The sequence below is a fragment of the Crotalus tigris genome, unplaced genomic scaffold (assembly GCF_016545835.1).
Source record: "Crotalus tigris isolate CLP2741 ecotype Arizona unplaced genomic scaffold, ASM1654583v1 scf7180000017666.27876245, whole genome shotgun sequence".
NCBI classification, from domain to species: domain Eukaryota; kingdom Metazoa; phylum Chordata; class Lepidosauria; order Squamata; family Viperidae; genus Crotalus; species Crotalus tigris.
The window spans coordinates 4682375-4701180 of NW_024096551.1; the positions used below are offsets into that span (position 1 = coordinate 4682375).

Genomic DNA, 18806 nt, shown 5'->3' on the forward strand with positions numbered 1-18806 from the left:
TTGCAACTGGTCATAAGTGAAAGCTGGTTGCTAAGTGCTCAAATTGTATTCATGTGACTACAGGGGCGCTGCAATGGCCAGAACTTTGAATGCCGTTCTTAAGTCCCTTTGTCATAACTTTGAACAGTCACTGAATGAATGGTCATAACCTGAGGAGTTCTTGTACTGCAGTCTTCCATTCTCCAACAGAAATGGAAGGAAATGTTAATGAACTACAATTTATCTGCAAAATGTTTTATTAAAAAGCAAGTTATTTGCCATATCATAATGCTATGGAAAGAAATGTTGGCCATAAAGACTATCATTGTTTAAAAGTTACTCTAAAATAAAAAAAAAGCACTTGGGACAGACAAATGTTCCTGTATGCACAAGAGGGAAATGGGAATTACAATGAACAGTTTAATATAACTCTGCTAGTAGATTAAATTATTCTTTACTGCAGCCTATTTTTAATGACCCAGGAAAATAAATGCTGAGAAAAGAGATTATATAAGCAGGGCGTAGCTTGGCAATGAATCAAGTTAACTGAGCTTCCTGCAAAAAACATTTTCCAGTTCTTTGAAATTAATAATTTCAATTATTAATAATTCAATTCAATTATTAATCATTTTAATTGAGAATAATCATTCAAGTTAAAACACCATATATGTTTTACAGTACATATATTGACACAAAGTACTTAACTCTGGATCCTAACTTGAAATTTATGTATTATATTTTACAGAAAACAAAATTTCTTCAATAGCAGAGTGTGTAGTAAGCCTTCTACAAAGAGACAAAATATACTTAACATGAAGATGCCATAGGAATATGAATTTATATATTGCAGTTACATTCCAAAGCTGTAGCTCAGATTTATGGTTATGCTTACTGAATTAGCATAAGAATCTTAAGAAATTGCAAACCAGAGTAGTGACTATGAGTTCTAAGAAGAATCGCTTTAATCAGTTTCTATGGTGTATATTGTAATATGCAAAACAGTTACACTGAGATTTTTATAATGAATAAAGATAAAATCCTTGATATCACAGTTTGAAATCATATGAAAGGATGTATTTCTTGTTCTTACTATTGTATAGAATATAGAATATACTTCTGCAACTGTTCAGTTTATCATCTTAGGATTCTTTCAGAGACTCTGCAGCCAATTTCATTTGCTGAAAGGAAATCATAAGACATAAGCATTAGAAAAATTATAAACACCATCCATTTATAAACAGAATGAAGAAAAAAAAAAGTTGTTTCATCAATATTGCCACAAATTATAATTTGAAATCAATTAAAAAAATACATCATTCTCCATTCTGCCCCAATATAAATGGAGAGATCATAGATGGCTGAGACAAGAGTAAATGGAACATTTAAGAATGTATATATTGTTGCCAGCAGTATGAACATGACACAGTAGCAGACAAGCAGTCAGAATAGCTTTCTATATATTTAATATATGGACAATCATGTTTGATTGTATGTCTGAAATGTAACTGCTCTGTTATAGTTTTCTAGTCAATTTTAATATGTGTATTATTGTCTATTATTATTTCATTATAGTCAGGAATAGCAATAGCCCTTAGACTTATATACCACTTCACAGTGCTCTACAGCCCTCTCTAAGCGGTTTACAGAGTCAGCATATTGCAACAGTCCTCATTTTACCAACCTCAGAAGGATGAAAGGCTCACCAACCTTGAGCTGGTGAGAATCGAACTGCTAAATTGCTGGCAGTGGCAGGCAGCAGAAGTAGCCTGCAATACTGCATTTTAACCACTGTGCTACAATGGCTCTGATATGGAAGACCGGAAATGAATATCAGTTTCTAAATCATAATTTCACAATGCAGCTCAAATTATCAAGCCTAAAAATTTGCTCTATACCAGCCTTTCTTGAGTAGTCCATGCATACAGTGTAGTAAGATTAAGCTAATAATTTATGAGCAATCTGTGTATTTTAGATAATTCATAACTTTGATATAACATAAACCTGTGACAGTTTTAAAAAAAAATCAAACCCTGCTAACTCCTCAATCTCCCATTATTTGACAAAAAGTACAGAAAGTAAAAATCATATATTTTAAGAAATGATTTTGCTAAGTGCACTTTATTGTATTTACATTTTATTTTTTACAAGCTCACTTCCCAGCTTGCCTGCAACATGTGAGTCTCAAATCTGAAAGTATTTATGGGAATCATTCATGTTTATAGAACAAGTTCTTAGCAGCCTCTTCCCAGTATAGGAATCATTTGATCTGTGCTTGAACCACTAGGCATCTGTTTCTTGTTTAAAACAGAAACAGTTTTAATGATAAATGCTCCTTTCTACATGTGGACCATCAACTAGTAATAAAAAGGGCAGGACAAATAATGGGTGGAATGTCATTAAAGAGAGATTCAGCCTAGAATTAAGGAGTAATTTTCTGACGGTGAGAAGACTTAATTAGCTTGCCTCTGAAAGTTGTGGGTGCTCCATCACTGGAGGTTTTCAAATGACTGGACAGCCATTTGTCCGAAATGGTATAGGATTCCCTATATGAGCATGGGATTGGCCTAGAAAATCTTCAAGACCTTCCAACTCTATTATTCTATGTTTTATTATTCTATGATTAAGAAATTGGTAGAAAATATTTTTCACTATGAACATACTGAACACATCTGCTGTACACTGCTCATAGTCACTTCTTGTGAAATGGGTGGCTATAAAATAAATAAAATTTCATAATTAATAGAGGGCTCAACATAAAGGTGATGGAAAGCAGATGGTGTGTTCTAAGCTGCTATTTAAATTGTTGGTTGCTGCTTTTATTCTGTTTTTAATTGTTATCCATTCAGACACATATATATGAGATGGGTGGTCATATAAATTTATTGCACAAATAATTAAATTTCCATATATGTACAAACATAATTTAATTTTTAAGAGGACAATTAGAAGTAAATTCAGAAGACTCTGAGATTGCATAATGTCCAAAATACACTTTTACTTTTATTTTTGATTGTTACGGAATAAGTAATTCATGGAAGAAAAAGAAAACTAATTTAGCTAGGATGTTCCAAGTTCTAAAGAGTAGTTTTCTCAGATTTGAATAATGGTATCTATAACCAATTCTATATAATATCATGTCTTAATCAAAACCTTTAATTATTGGTGGAAGACTCTACAAATGTATCTGAGTAGGTTACCCAGATTCTGCTTAAGCATATCTCTGCCCTCTCCCCATCTTTGGATAAATATTTTTATAAGTCTGATGCTACGTGCTCTGTTATATTTTTACCTATTTTTAGTTGAGCAACTGGCCAAGAAAATCATGTAGAGTCTTGCATGTCAGTACTCAAACTTATCCAGAGTTATTTATAAACACTGAATTTCTAAAATGGCTGGCTAAGAACCAAAGCTCAATTAAAACAAGAAAATATTTAACTATGGTCCTGAATTTATCAAGGCAAGATTTGAACTGCTAAGCTCCATGATGATATACAAGTGATTCTAGAAAATACCTATCAGGAAAAAAATGTTCACAGTCATTCGTTTTAATTGTATATTAATCTTTAAAATACTCTGAGTCACACAATTTTAAATATTAACATATAACTGAAATCAGATATCTTTCTCTTGGAACTGACGGATAAACAATTGGAAAAAAGCTTTGTTTTTGTATATGATAACCACAGCAAGATTACTTGCATGAATAAATATATAAATATGTATCACTATCCACAATAGAGGTATGCAGTGCTTTTTTTGTTAAAAAAAAAAAGGTGCCAGAACTCACACACGCCATACAATCTGCCTTGCCTACCCTACAAGGTTTACCTTTGTAGATGAAAAAAAAACCCTTCAATTTTTAGTGTATCTAAAAGATTAGGCTTTTATTCAAGGTAAGTTAATACTATTAATGTTACCATGCACTGAGTAGCTTTAAATTACAAGAAGGCATTTTTAAGGTTTTACAATAAAATACTCCCCCCCTCCCACCCACCCCCCATCACCCTCCCCCCTCCTTCCCAGAGCTGAATACAGGATTAAAAAAAAAAGGAAAAAAAACAACAAAAAACATACAACTTAAGTAAACATCAAACAATTATACATACATTCAAAAAACAAGATTTTAAATACTTTTAACTCCAATACATAAAAACAAAAATTACCATTACCCTTAAACATAAGTTATTCAAAAGCTAAATAATACTTTCTAATATATTTATTCTGTATAAAATTCACCCATCTTTTCCACACCGAAATATATCTCTCTTGCAATTGGTCTTTCAGATAAGCTGAAATTTTTGCCATTTCAGATAAATAAAAAACTTTAAGAAACCATTCTTCTAAAGTAGGCAAAAAGTCCTTCTTCCAATATTGCCCAATCAGCAACCTTGCTGCTGTAATTAAATTCAACATTAAAATAATCTCTTTACCATCACAATCATCAATAATACCTAACAGAAACAATTGTGGTGTAAATTTTATCCTTCTATTAAAAATCTTCTGAATATTCCATCAAATCTTGACCCAAAAAGCCTTTATATTTCTACATGACCACCAAATATGATAATACGCTGCATCCAAACAGCCACATCTCCAACATTTGGGCTGCACATTTGGATACATACAAGACATCTTTTGTGGATCAAGGTACCACCTATAAAACATTTTGTAAAAATTTTCTCGTAAATTTTGAGCTTGAGTAAATTTAACATTCCTCACCCAAATCATCTCCCATGTGTCTAATAAAATCGGCTCATCAAAATTTTGAGCCCATTTAACCATACAATCTTTAACTAGTTCTGTTTCTGAATCCAATTCCACTAAGACACTATAAACTCTTTTTATATGAGTTCGACTTTGATCTTTAATTTGTTTCATGAAATTCACATCTTCCCTAATAAAACCCACTTTTTGATCTATTCTCCACCTTTCTAATAATTACCTATACTGGAACCAAGAATAGTTAATATTTTCTTGCACTAATTCCTCCATAGATTTTAATTGCCAATTATTCCCTTTCCAATTAAGTAATTGTTTATAAGAAATGCTATCCATTTTCACTCCTTTCCTTATCCCTTCTATTGCGTGCCCTGGAATTCCCCACAACGGTATTCTAGAGTCTGATCTATAATATTTCTTCCAGACACGCAATAAAGCAATTCTTAAAATATGGGACTTAAAACCCCCATCCACCTTTTTATTATAAATTAAATACGCATGCCATCCAAATAATAAATCCCATCCCTCCAAAAAAGTATATTTAAATTTGTTAAATTGATCCAATCACTAATCAATGTTAAAACAACTGCATCATAATACAATTTCAAATTCGGCACCTTGAGTCCACCTCTCTCTCGAACATCTTGTATAATTTTAAGCTTTACTCTTGGTTTTTTCCCCACCCAAATGAATTTATTGATACCCTTCTGCCATTCTTCTAAATTTGCCTCTTTCTTTAAAATAGGTATCATTTGAAAGAAATTTTGGCAAAACGCTCATTTTAACTGCAGCAATTCTCCCTAACAAAGATAATTGCAATTTTTTCCAATCATTCAAATCCTTCTGTATTTTAAACCATAACATTTCATAATTATTTTTATACAATTTCACATTAGAAGCAGTTATATAAACCCCCAAATATTTGACCTTTTTTACAATTTCAAAGCCCGTCAATTTAACCAACATCTCCTTATCCAAATTAGTCATATTTTTAGATAGTATTTTAATTTTATTATTATTAACTTTAAAACCAGAAACTTGTCCAAATTGGTTTATCAACGTAACAACTCCAATACAGAATAAGTTGGTTGAGACAAGGTAATAACCAAATCATCTGCAAAAGCTCTTAATTTATAATCATTCTTATCAATCATTATTCCCTTTATTTTAGATGATTCACGAATTTTAATCAACAAAATTTCCAATGTTAAAACAAACAACAAAGGAGACAATGGACAACCCTGTCTTGTACCCTTTCCAATTTGAAAAACCTCAGATAAACCTCCATTAATTATAAGTTGTGCCGATTGTTTTTGATAAATGCCTCGAAGAGCTTGCAAAATTTTATCTCCAAAATTCATCTCTTCAACCAACCTTAACATAAATTGCCAATTTAACTGATCAAAGGCTTTCTCAGCATCTAAAAAAATCAATCCTGCAGAAATCTGATTGTTTTTAATCCAAATATTCTATTAAATTAACAATTTGTCTAACATTATTCTTCATATATCTCCCAGTTATAAAACCTGTTTGATCAGTGTGTATCACTTGATTCAGTACTATCATAAGTCTATTAGCTAGAATTTTTGAAAAAATTTTATAATCTATATTCAGAAGAGATATAGGTCTATAATTTTTAGGTAAAGTAAGATCTTGATCCTCTTTTGGAATCAGAGATATAAAAGCCCTTCCCCAAGATGGGGGAGTCTCTAAGCCCAATAATATATTTTTAAAAAGTTCCTTTAAGGGCTCTATCATCTCCTCACTTAAAGTCTTATAATAAATTGATGTCAATCCATCGGTGCCAGGTGCTTTAACAGCTTTTAATTGTTTAATTGCTATAATAATTTCCCGTGAAGTAATCAATCCATTAATCTCATCTCTTTGATCATTTGATAATTTAGGAAAATGAGCATCTTGTAAATATTTATCTATATCTGAGCTCTGTACCTTTTTACCCATATATAATTTTGTATAAAAGTCTAAGAAAGATTTTCTAATCAATTCTTTCTGAAAAACCACTTTACCATTATAATTTATTTTGTCTATAATTCTCAACCTCTGTTTCTTCCTTAATTGATAAGCCAACCACCTACCTGGCTTATTTGCATTACAAAATGTATTATGTTTCATATAAAGTAAATTAGTTGCAGCCTGATCAGCCATTAACATATTAAACTGTGTTTTAAGCAAATTTATAGAAGCCTTTACATTCTTATCTGAAGGATTCAAAATTAATGCTTTTTCTTTTATTTTAATCTCATCTTCCAGTTCTTTGCATTTTTGCATCTGTTTTTGCCTATAAGCCTTATTCATTTGAATCAGAACCCCATGTATATAAGCCTTACTAGCATCCCAAACCATTGCCATTGAGGTTCCCTTATGCATATTTAATATAAAATATTCCTTTAAATACTCTCTAAGTTTCTGAACATTCGCTTATCTAAATAAATTTTCATTCAACCTCCACGATCTTCTCTCCTCTTTCTCAGCAACCAATTCCATCCATACAGGACTATGATCTGTCAATGTCCTTGGGAAAGTCTTTACATTTTTTTACTCTGAAATATAAATCCGTTGTAATAAAAAAAATCAATTCTTGAAAACAATTGGTGTCTATCAGAAAAAAAGTGAAATCTCTGTTTTCCATATTGCATTCCCACCAAATATCTCTCAATTCCAAATCATCTTTCAAATAAAAAAAGCCTTAGGTAGTTTAGCTTGCTTGAAAGAAGTAGAAAGTCCTTTCTTATCTCTATGTGTATCCAAAACTCCATTCCAATCCCCCATCAAAATAACAGATCTATAATCCAATGAAATCAATTTTTGATGTAAAAATCTATAAAACTGTTCTTGTTGTTGGTTAGGAGCATACAAACCCACTATAAGCAGGTTCTTACCATACATTCCCACTTCAATCATAACATATCTCCCTTGAGGATCAGAATCTATCAATACAGCTGACAAATTTTTCTTAACATAAATGACAACACCTCCTTTTTTCCCAGGGGCAGAAGATACAAAATGAGAACCCAATCGAGCATTGATCAAATATTTTTGATCCTTTAAAATAATATGGGTTTCCTGCAAACAAACAATATCATTATTATATTGCTTCAAATAATGAAATATTTTCTTCCTTTTCTGTGGAGAATTGAGGCCATTAACATTCCAGGTCAGGAGCTTTGCCATCTCCTCCATCTATTAGCCTGGAGAAGACTGCTTGAAGATCTACCATCGAAGATTGGACCAATGAAGATCTCTTAGGTCTTGCTCCTCCCACAGGCTCAGAAGCAAATTCTTGTGTAGATTCTTTGATTTCCTTCTTCTGCTGCTCCTTTTCTTTTCATCTATGAGCTGCTCGGGTTATTCTCTGTTCTTTCATCTCAACAGATTGCTGTAACAACTCAGTCTGTAATTTTCCAGCTTTCATTGATACAGCATCTTCAACCAACTTCTCTCCCTCCTTCACTTCCAGAGCTTTGAACATTAAGAATGGTGATGAGCACGCTCCCAGGACCGAAATATAAAACTCTCTTGCCTTAGAAACAGTATTAAGTCTATAACGTGTCCCCACGTGACTCACCACAGTTCCAATTGGGATATCCCAACTAAATGGCATCTGTCGCTTTTTAAGTTCATCTGATAAAAAAGCAAAGTCCTTTCTTCTCCTTAAAATTTTTGATGGAATCTCCTTTAAGATTATAACATCCTGAGCAGCAATCTGGAATCTCTTGTTGTAAAATGCTTGTATAATTTCATTACATAAAGATCTTTTTCCAAAATAAATCACCACATCTCTTGGCAAATTTCTCTGCTTTGCAATCCACGAATTGACTCTGAATATTTTTTCTATTTCTCTAAATATTTCCTCTGGATCCCTGTCCAAAATCACAGCAATATCATTTGCCACCACCTCTCTCAGATTTTCTTGCATGTTTTCCCTCAAGCCCCTGATTCTTAAAGCGAACTCCATCTCTCTGTACTGAGACATAATAATTTCATCCTGTGAAGTTTCCACCGTTTTTTCAACACTTTCAACCCTATCTTCCAATAAATCCACTTTATCTGCAACATCCTCCATACAAGAATCCAACTTTTCAACAACAGAAGCAAGTCCTTTCAAAGCCAGTACTATATCCTCCCTCAAGACTTTGTTTCTCTCTTCTAAAAGCTCCTTCATTTCTTCTCTAATTTGACATACAATGTTTCCCATAACATCTTGAATATCTTTTACCGTGAGTGGTGGTACAGACGGGGAGGGTGGTGGTGATCTAGATTTAGGTTGTTGAACTGGTAATATTGCCGGAGAAGAAGCCACCTTAGGCACAGCAGAGATCGCTTGACGCTTCGAAGCCATTTTAAAAAAGATTTTTCTCCTTAAAAAAAAATCCGAAAGACCAAAAAAAGAAACAAAAAGAAAAAAACCCCTTTTCTATCTGTAAGAAGAAGAAATATTCCTCCTCTTACAAACACCCAAAGTCCCAAAAGTTTCTGAAAAAATAAAGTAACAAAAGTCCTTTCACTTTCCTTGCGCGCACTTAAAAAAAAGGAGAGAAACCTCTCATCGCCATTTTACTTTCCCTCACTATAAGAAAAAAAAAGAGTATAATTCTATGGAGTTAAAGTCCAAATAAATCATAAAAATATAATCCACTGATCAGCTCTGTCCGCTTCAAAATCGACTCACCAGTTTACTTTAATTGCAGATGTGGGAGCGGCGTCTTGCTTTGTCCCAAAAACAACATCTGAGAAGCGGAGAAGCCCTGGACTCCATGGGAGCTCGCCCTTCACCCCAAAAAAATCACCTTGGGGTTTCAGAGGCTCTACCACTATCCGGGGTAAAAAAAACTCACCTCTTTCCTTTTGCCCAGGAAAGAGGTTTCAAACCATGGAACAGCTGATGTCTGCTCTCTTCGGTGGTTTTAACGCTGTCTCAGATGGACGGCTACAAAGTAGCCACCATCGGCAACGCAGCGCCACCGGAAGGCATTTTATTAATCTTTTGGGACATTTACCACTGGCATACATCTATTTAATTTAATGAGAGGAAATGACAGTTTTCTATGTGGAATGAAATTGGCCCAATAAAATTTGGTTGCTTGTAAAAGATTGGATTATTTTTAAGAAGTTGTCAAACAAGGTGAAAAAATTTACATTTGGAGTTTAATATGGATATTGACTTGAAACAAATTAAAGTTGAAACTTTGTCGGTGAACAGATTATTTTTAATTTGCCCTTTTAAGTTAAACCCAATTTAATAAATAGATCTGATTAAACCTCATGCTATAGGTCTACCTTTACATCTGACTAATACATAATTAATATATTATTATTATTATTATTATTATTATTATCATCATCATCTCCAAATCACAAGACATTGGCTTTATTCTTATTCTTCCCCTCTGCAGTTTGAATATAAAGTATAAAAGACTAAAAAGAGATTTTCGTACACATCCCAGCCTTTGAACTACCCAAAGAACCGAAACAGCAAAGTTTCGCTGTCGGGCAAACTTTCACACCAGCGCCTTTCTTTCCTCTCACTTTGCCTCTTTTTTAACCTCACACCCCACCTTCTGTAAGGGAAGGCAAAAGGCTCGCTCACCCTTTCGTGAAAGATGGCCTCCATGTTTATGTGTCTCCCACCGCCACCATCGACTTCCACACCACATGGTCCAACCCAGCCAATGAAGCCACGGTCTGGCTGTGGTGCTCTGATGTCTCATGGCTCCTCCTAGAGGAGGCAAACAGTGTCGGAGGGGAGCCCACTCACACCATACCGCCAGAGGGGCATTTTCAAAACAAACAAGGATAGGAAGGGAAATAATAGAAAAAGAATGCAACTTTGGAAAATCCATCGAAAAAAGATGCCGGAACTCTGTTCTATGACAAAAAAGCCCTGAAGGTATGTAGTTATCTTGGATAAAGAGCTAAATTTATAATTGTACTTATAACTGCTGTAAAGAAGAGTAAAAGCCACTTCTTTGTATTTTTTTCTATTTTTCTTTTATTTATTTATTTTGCATTTTTAGCTTTCTTTTTGATTTCTTGCTTTTCCTTTTCCTTTTAGATTATTTTTACTTTGTTTTTTTTAAAACATTTAATAATTTTTTTTAAAAAAAAGGAAAGCACATTTATTGAAAATATTATGTATGCTCTATTTGATTGTCATTTATGTAGTATGCCTCAGTGAGAACCTAGTATCTATATTTACTAGTTAGAACAGTTAAATGAGTCATAAATATTAGGTTGCCTGATCTCCTTTTGGGAAGTAAATGTAAATGTAATTGGCAGCATTACCAAGTTTATAATTAAGGCTCCATAACTGAGAGATTGCTTTTTTTAGAATAGATTGAGATGGTTGGAAAACAAATGAACTTATTTAAACCTATTTTGATATAATAATTGGTCTTTTGACTAATCAATTAAAATATGTGACTACTAATACTATTAAAAAGTAGCTAAAGAAGAGGGCCAATTCAGATCAGGATATTGGGATGGCATGTGTGAGGAAATAATCCAATACTTGGTTTTCTGCTGTAATTCAAATCTGGACCTGCTTTTTCATCTTACTATTTTCACGGGAGGAAAGAGTCTCTTCATTCTGTGCTGAATGAAGCAGGGAATTGAAACTATTTGTGAGCTACTACTCTACTTCTACTGTTGAGAAAAACTGAACTGAATCCTTCCGCTTCAATGCAAACTATAGTCACTGGAAAAGATGAAATAGCGAATAGAATCAGTGTGTTAGCAGTTAAGGTGCTGCACACGCACCAGGAAAGCCCAGGTTCACATTCCCCCAACTCTATTGGAACTTCTTCTATTAGTAATTGTCAAAAGTCAGCACAGTTGCTCATTATTTTACGAGAAGACAAAACTCATTAAAACAATATTCTACTAATCTGTAATGCTTAAAACAAGCAAGTCCACCCATTTTATCCCCTTTTAAAATTGGGGCAAATCAGAATATAGATACCTTGTTACTTGCATTATCATCCTATCTACTATGGCCTCTACATCTCTCTTCCCAACACTGTGCATGGCTTCTGACAACCAAAGGTTTTGCCTAACCATTGCCTAACTTTCCACCAATATGCTTAAATAGCATATTTGTCATAGTAAAGAAACTTAATGGTTTCAAAAGTCAGCAGTGAAAAATATATAATTCAGTTTTATATCAGTTTTTCATGAACTGTTTTTGCTCAGTTCCGCAGCTGTTCATTAATAAATCAATACAAATGAATCAATTTGCAGAATTTTTAAGACTCAGCTGAACAGCGCTTGTACTATACAAATTTCTATCCATAAATGGGTTTGGATTTGGCATATGACAACAAATTCCTCACTTTACATATCATTTACTTAATAATCATCATTAAAATCATAAGCAGTCACAAAACTGAAGTTTTAAAAGGGACTGCACAGAGCTGCCAAATCTCACAGCTTTATGACACAATAGCTATTAAAAGTAGATGGTTTTAGGCAATGTTAAACAGTGAAATTTAGATAAAAGCAATAAAAATATAACTATAGGTCCAAATTTGTAAACAATTGTCAGTAACCGAGGATTTCAGCTTCTTTCTTATAATCTTTTAATTGCTTAAAATTAATTTGGTGCACTTTGAGAAACTAGATTAAATGACATTCTTGAGCCTACTAGAAATTAATAAAACAATTTATAGATCAGGACAATAGTATATGTGATACTGTAATGATATTGCTTTAAGTTGAACAACATTGAATACTCATTGCAGGTTGTACAAAGTATAAAAATAAATGGACTTAGTTGCAATGATGATAGGTAAACCAAGTTAGAGGGAAATTGTCATGGAGAAAATCTATCTTTGTGGTTGCTAAGAGTCAACACTAACTTGATAGTATATAATCAGTTAATAAAAAAAACCAATCATTGAGAAAAGTAGATTATTTTCTAAACGTGTAAGAAATCAGGTTTCTTATTTTTAATAGATAATTATATACATTACTTTTTTAAAGAACTCTCCTGAGTCCTACCTACTAAAAGCTGTGAAAACTTGACTTTTTACGCAGGTTTTTGGCAAGGGAGAATGAGACCTTACTTCATCAGTTTGCCATCGTTTATCTTTATTTTTTTGTTGAGTATTATGATCTTTTTATTGTGAATCACCCAGATTCATTGAGAGCCAGATAGCATGCAAATTGATTATTAGTATTTGTCACAGCCAGCAAGATGTTGAGACTGGTTTTGGCATTTTTATCCACCTATCGAGTCCTTCCTAAGGACCCGAGATAGGGAGATGTTATTTAGTGATGATGATGATGATGATGATATTATTATTATTATTATTACATATAGTATGTAGTAATATGGTTGGAATATGTCAGGGTAAACTTTCATACTGTTTTATAGCTTACATTTGTAATCTGAAAATATTCATTATTCAAAATACATACATATTAATTTCAATAATAGACTAGTGTAGAACTAATAAAATAGCAATCACTTTAAAATGAAAATTTAAAAATTAGATAAAGTTAAAATTATTAATGTAAAATTATAGAAAACAAAATTAAAATATTAGAGAATCCTATAAAAATAAATATTACAATAATACTTAAAATGCTATAGATAACAAGATAACTATAAAAGTATAAAAGTATGTAAATAACACTAAAATGTATATTGTATGATGAGAATATAATGATACAGTGGGGTTAAATCCACAGTGGTTTAGAATGGCACCAAGTATTTTTTGCTAAGAAGTCTAGAATTCATCTTGAAGAATCAAAACCAGACAATCTGGTTGAAAATTAGTTTGAGCTGGTAACTAACATGCTGTTTAAGCATGAATTTCAATTGAAATCATTCCAGCTTCAGCCCAAAAAGTTGAATTAAGAACACAATAAGGAACTAAGAACTAGTTAGAGGTAATCAGATAACTAATTTCCTCGGAAGGTATCAACTCTACAGTGAATCTGGCTGCAGTCATTTTGCTCGTTCTAGGTTGCCACATGAATGGGAGGGAGTATCTTTGCTAGTCTAAACAATTCTGTGTCCCGTGGGAACCAAAGTCATTCTATTGGTTATGTTAGAGGGTTGAGCATTTTGTTAGAAAACCCGCCAAACTACTCTATTGGGGAACATGGATGATTGCATAGCACTGTAGTGGGAAGTTTGACTTTGTAGTAGTGTAACTCTTTGGAGGGAATTTGAGACTTGGTTTCACTTTTGATCGTGCCAATATTTTATATCCAATAAACATGTTTGAGAAAGCCTCTAGCCTCAGAATTCTGATTTATTTGATTCTATCTATCGGAATCAGGACATTAAATTCCTAAAAACTTCATTTTCTCTGGAGTGCTGAGCTCCAGCCACCTACCCACCACTTTGGGAAGATGGCAAAGGTTCAGCAAAGATTTTGAGATGGAGAAGAAAGATGAATCCATCGCTGGTTGTAGCGGGGTTTCAGTTGTCAGACATAGGGAGCTGCTCTGGCTACCGAGGAAGTGCTACTGGCAGGGGCTTAACCGAAGACCAGGGTAATCCAACCTGGAAAGTTGGTACCACAGGAGGGGACTATGAGACAACCCCTCATGCAGAAGCACTCCTAAGACTGCTGAAGAGGAGCTCTTATTGATTTTGTCCCATGGTCCTTCATCTGCAGTGCAAAAGAAGGGAAGGGGTTGACTGGATGGAACAAATCCATGGAGTGGAAGTACCAGGCAGCACTCCACAGTCCCTCAGTTGAATAGCTGAAGGAGAAATTCAACCAATTGGAAGTCAAAGAGGTGGTTCCTACCACAGTGAGTGTGCTTGATGGGGGCAAAGAAAAAATCTACCCATCACTTTCATCACCTTGCTGAAGTCCCAGTCCCGTTGCTGAGGCCCACAGTCAAACAGCAGTAATGTCAAGTCCCGGATCCCAACCAAGCTCTCTGTAGCAGTCTTGTCCTGCAAACCAAAGGGTCCAGCAGAGGGAATTCCAGAGAGTGATATGGCTGCGGCCCCAGGACCGACAAGTGGCTCAGCAACCAGTATACTTGGACCACAGCCTACAGAACTACCTCCTATCAAGCCCACATTCAATGGGGATCCTGAGAAGCTGCCTTTCTTCTTAAATCAAGTGTGGGCCCACTTTGATTGATACACTTATGCATACCCTGATGATGCTATGATGGTGAATGCAGTGGAGGCCAACTTAGAGGGAGAAGCAGTGGAGTGGGTGACCAGCATTCATGACCAGGGGACTCCTGAGTTAATGGAGGCAAACCTATTCATGGAGCAATTGAGGGCATGATTTGAGGATGAATCCCAAGCACTGCAGGTGGAAAAGGAGATTCACCACTGAAGCAAAAGGCGCCCAGCAAAAGAATATGTTCAGGAGTTCCAGAGAGTTGCTGGTCAGTTAGGACATTATTAACAGCAGCAAAAATTGTATTTGCCCAGCACTGGAAAAATGAAGAAACACTATCTTAAGAAGAGATAATCATGAAAATACTGTGCAGAAATGGACAGACTGATATTGAAAATTATAGAAAAAGAAGATTCAGAATAGTTACAAATATGGGATGTATTTTATCAATGGCTGGAAAAATGGGTAGAGATTAGGATTTTAATGTGTACTATTAAGCAAATTGGACCCAGACAACACATTCTTTACTAAGCACTTATATATAAAAGAACTTAGAGGCACTAAGTTCACCAGGCACAGTATTTCAATTGTTTTAATTTCATTCTAAAATACCTCCCTGGGGGAAAAAAAATTCTGGCAGATGCCTTATCAAGAATGCCCCAATATAAAAGTCGCCGGGAGGAAATTATTAGTTCCATCATTCCTCTATCACAGTCAGCTTCTCAAGTGACCACAAGAAGCCAAACACAGGGGCAATACAAAGAGCCTGATAGTCATTTAATGAAAAAGCTCAAGGAGGAACTAAAGTCGAACCCCTGATTCAGGGACAATAGATCATTATTAACCTTTCAAGCTGGGCTAGCCTGGAAGGGGTCTAAGCTGTATCTTCCGATTTCCCTCAGAATTCAAATCCTTCAACATAGTTATGATGCAGAGCAAACCAGTCATTCTGGTTTTCTAAAAACTTTGCATTTGGTGTGGTGGCTGTTTTGGTGGCCAGGAATGAAAAAGGACATTGAACGTTATGTAAAAAGCTTGCCACCTGTGCAGCTATGAAAAAACATCCTGGTAAGCCTCCTGGTTTTTGCAACAGGTAGCAGATCCTTCCCAACCCGGGGAGAAGATAGCAATGGATTTTATTGTGGAATTGCAGGGGGAACACAGTAATCTTTTTTCAAAGCAAACTCATTTAATTGCTTGTTCGGGACTTCCAGCCAGGTTGTTTTTGAAACACATCTATCGACTCCATGGAGCCCCAAAAAGAATTATATCAGACGGGGGGGGGGGGTGTTCAATTTACCACAAAATTCTGGAAGGAGTTTTGTAAAACTGATTGGGTCTACCCAGGAACTTTCATCTGCTTTTCATCTTAATAATAAATCAGCAGAACATACGAACGGAATGGTAGAACAATACTTAAGATGCTATGTTAACTACCAACAGACTAACTGGGCAGACATTCTATCTTTCACTGAAGTGGCGTACAATAGAGTACACAGTAGCATTGGACTTATTCCATTCAAAATAGCCATTGGTTGGGAATTTGTTCCTATGCTAGACTACCCCCAGGAGCCTCCCACTTTGCAGAACCTAGTTCAATGGGTGACCTCTTTGCGGAATGTTTGGGCAAATTGGGGCGAGTTGGCTGTAGCAAGTTGGCCATGGCCAGTCAGCCTGTAATAAAGCTTCCTTCATCTGTGATTTAATCTCAGATGGAAGGGCTGATCTGGCATGTATTACTGAGACATGGCCTGGAGCAGGGAGAGGGGGTTCCCCTCTCAAAAATGTGCCTAGCATCAGGTGAGACTCCAGGGCAAGAATGGGATCTGACCATTGTCATTTGGAAATCTTACAGCTTTCAGAAATGCTGTTCCACAAATTGACAGATGTGAGATCTTTTTCCCTAAGTTGGGTTCTAGAGATCAATTGGGACTTATGTAAAAATCTCCCTGCATGAGCTCCTTGATGTTGTCTCAGGATTGGCAGTGGAATTCCCCAGGCTCTTCTATTATCATTCTATTTTACTTATCCTTTCCAGGATTATGATGGTGTTTACCTAAGGAATTGTTGAATTCCTTCTTCAAGGCCATCTCTGAACTTCTTTATAACTGAGAATATTTTCTCATAATAGGCTCTATTGGATAGCAGCTTGCCGCTGAGGTGGGCTGAAGTTGTCATATCTATAGAGTAAATCAGGCTAAGAAATCAATGCTGTATAGGTGTTGAGCTACTTTTATTAGAAGAACTATAGTATACATGAAAATAAAGTATAGATCCTTAATCTTCATGTGAAGTAGAGATAAGTCTGCCTGAGACATTTTCTCCAGTTAGTTTCTTGAAATGAATTTAAGCTGCTTTTTCTGTTCATTGCCTTCCCACTGTCCTTCAAGGCTATTCTCTGTTATAGAAGGAGTTTTCCTTTACCCCTGTTTTTCTCCATCTAATGACAGTGACTGACATCCAAATAATAGAGAATAACTATAAATTCTACTATAAATGATAAAATAGGTAAAATATATAGCAAAAATCTGAAATTAGGATTATTTTAGTTTATACAGAATTGTGAGAGATCTTGCCACATTATAAAGTTCACAGGAATTTATTAATTTTAATCAATTTTACAGCAACAGTTGTATCTTCAATTATAGTTTTATTCTGCATTAATTCTTACAATTAACTATTTCTGAACAACTTCTTACAAATGATTTTACCTTTAGTTTGTTTGAGTACATATATTACAGCATCATACTGCCAAAGCTCAGAGCTTTTCTGTAGCTAAAATAATTTTTTCAATGACTATGATCATAAGATGTTAAATATAATAATGTGCTTTCAGAAGGCAATCTTGTCTTTTTAACACTCTCTAATTTCTCATGATGATAACAGATTGTTTCCTTGGAAACAGAGCCTGCTCAACACAAACCTGGAGAACCATGTTCATACAACCTGAATCATCTGAAAAACTAATTTGAAAATTTAATATTCCATACTCTTTACTCTTTACCATGTGTCTATATCATGGTAGTCAATGATGGATTAGGAACAAACAGACCCCAGATTCAATCCCCCCTTAGGCATGTAAGCCATCTGAGTGACTTTGGACCAATCACACACTAGACTGGGAAATTTTAAAAAAATCAATCTACCATTTTGCACTGTACTCCTGAGGTAGATTACAGTATACAAACTTCAATCTGCAATGGGTTGATTTGAACTGGTAATAATAAAAATCATAATTTAGTAGAAATAAAATAAATTATAAAAATATATTGTGTTTACTGAGATATTATTTATATTTTATTATTTCAGGAAGCAGTAGCGTAAATGCTTTCTAGTCATAATAGTCTTTATTACAATTATCTCACTGCAGCTTAAATAGGCTCAGTCTTTTAGGAGTTACTGCTTTACTACATCTCAATCAACTTTATCAAGGAACAGAAAGTGGTATGGGTATGAAAAAAAGAACAGAGACTTGTTTCTTCTGGTAATGCTATAGAAAAGCCTTCAGTGGCTTTAAGTCTGTTAAGTATGATACAAAGCATGTTTCCATTGCCTATGTGGTAAAACTCTCTTCATAAATACTGCATCCAATTTTGGTCACCACCACCTAGCCAAGGTGTTGAGACTCAAGAAAGAGTGCAGAGAAAAGCAACAAAGATGATCAGGAGACTGAAAGATAAAACATATAAGGAACGGTTGCTGGAATTGGGTATGTCTAGTTTAATTAAAAGGATTGGGGTGACATAATAGCAGTGCTCCAATATCTAAAGGATTGCACAAAGAAGAGGGAGTCAAGCTATTCTCCAAAGCACCTGAGGGTAAGACAAGAAGCAATGGATGGAGGGAAGCAACCTAGAACTAAGGAGAAATTTTCTGACAGTTAGAACAATTAATCAGTGGAATGATTTGTCTCCAGAAGTTGTGAATTCTCCAACACTGGAAGTTTTTAAGAAGAGATTGGACAGCCATTTGTCTGAAATGGTATAGAGTTTC

General features: G+C 34.7%; 1 protein-coding gene across 1 annotated transcript in view; it reads right to left on the reverse strand.

Moving 5' to 3' along the window:
- Nucleotides 1–580: 580 nt before the first annotated feature.
- ANO10 (anoctamin 10) overlaps nt 581–18806 on the reverse strand; it is an 80503-nt gene continuing 62277 nt past the window's right edge. Inside the window, exon 13 of the mRNA XM_039336293.1 lies at nt 581–1157. Within this exon, the coding sequence (XP_039192227.1) occupies nt 1119–1157 (39 nt within the window). The 3' untranslated portion in view covers nt 581–1118. The remainder of the gene's footprint in view (nt 1158–18806) is intronic.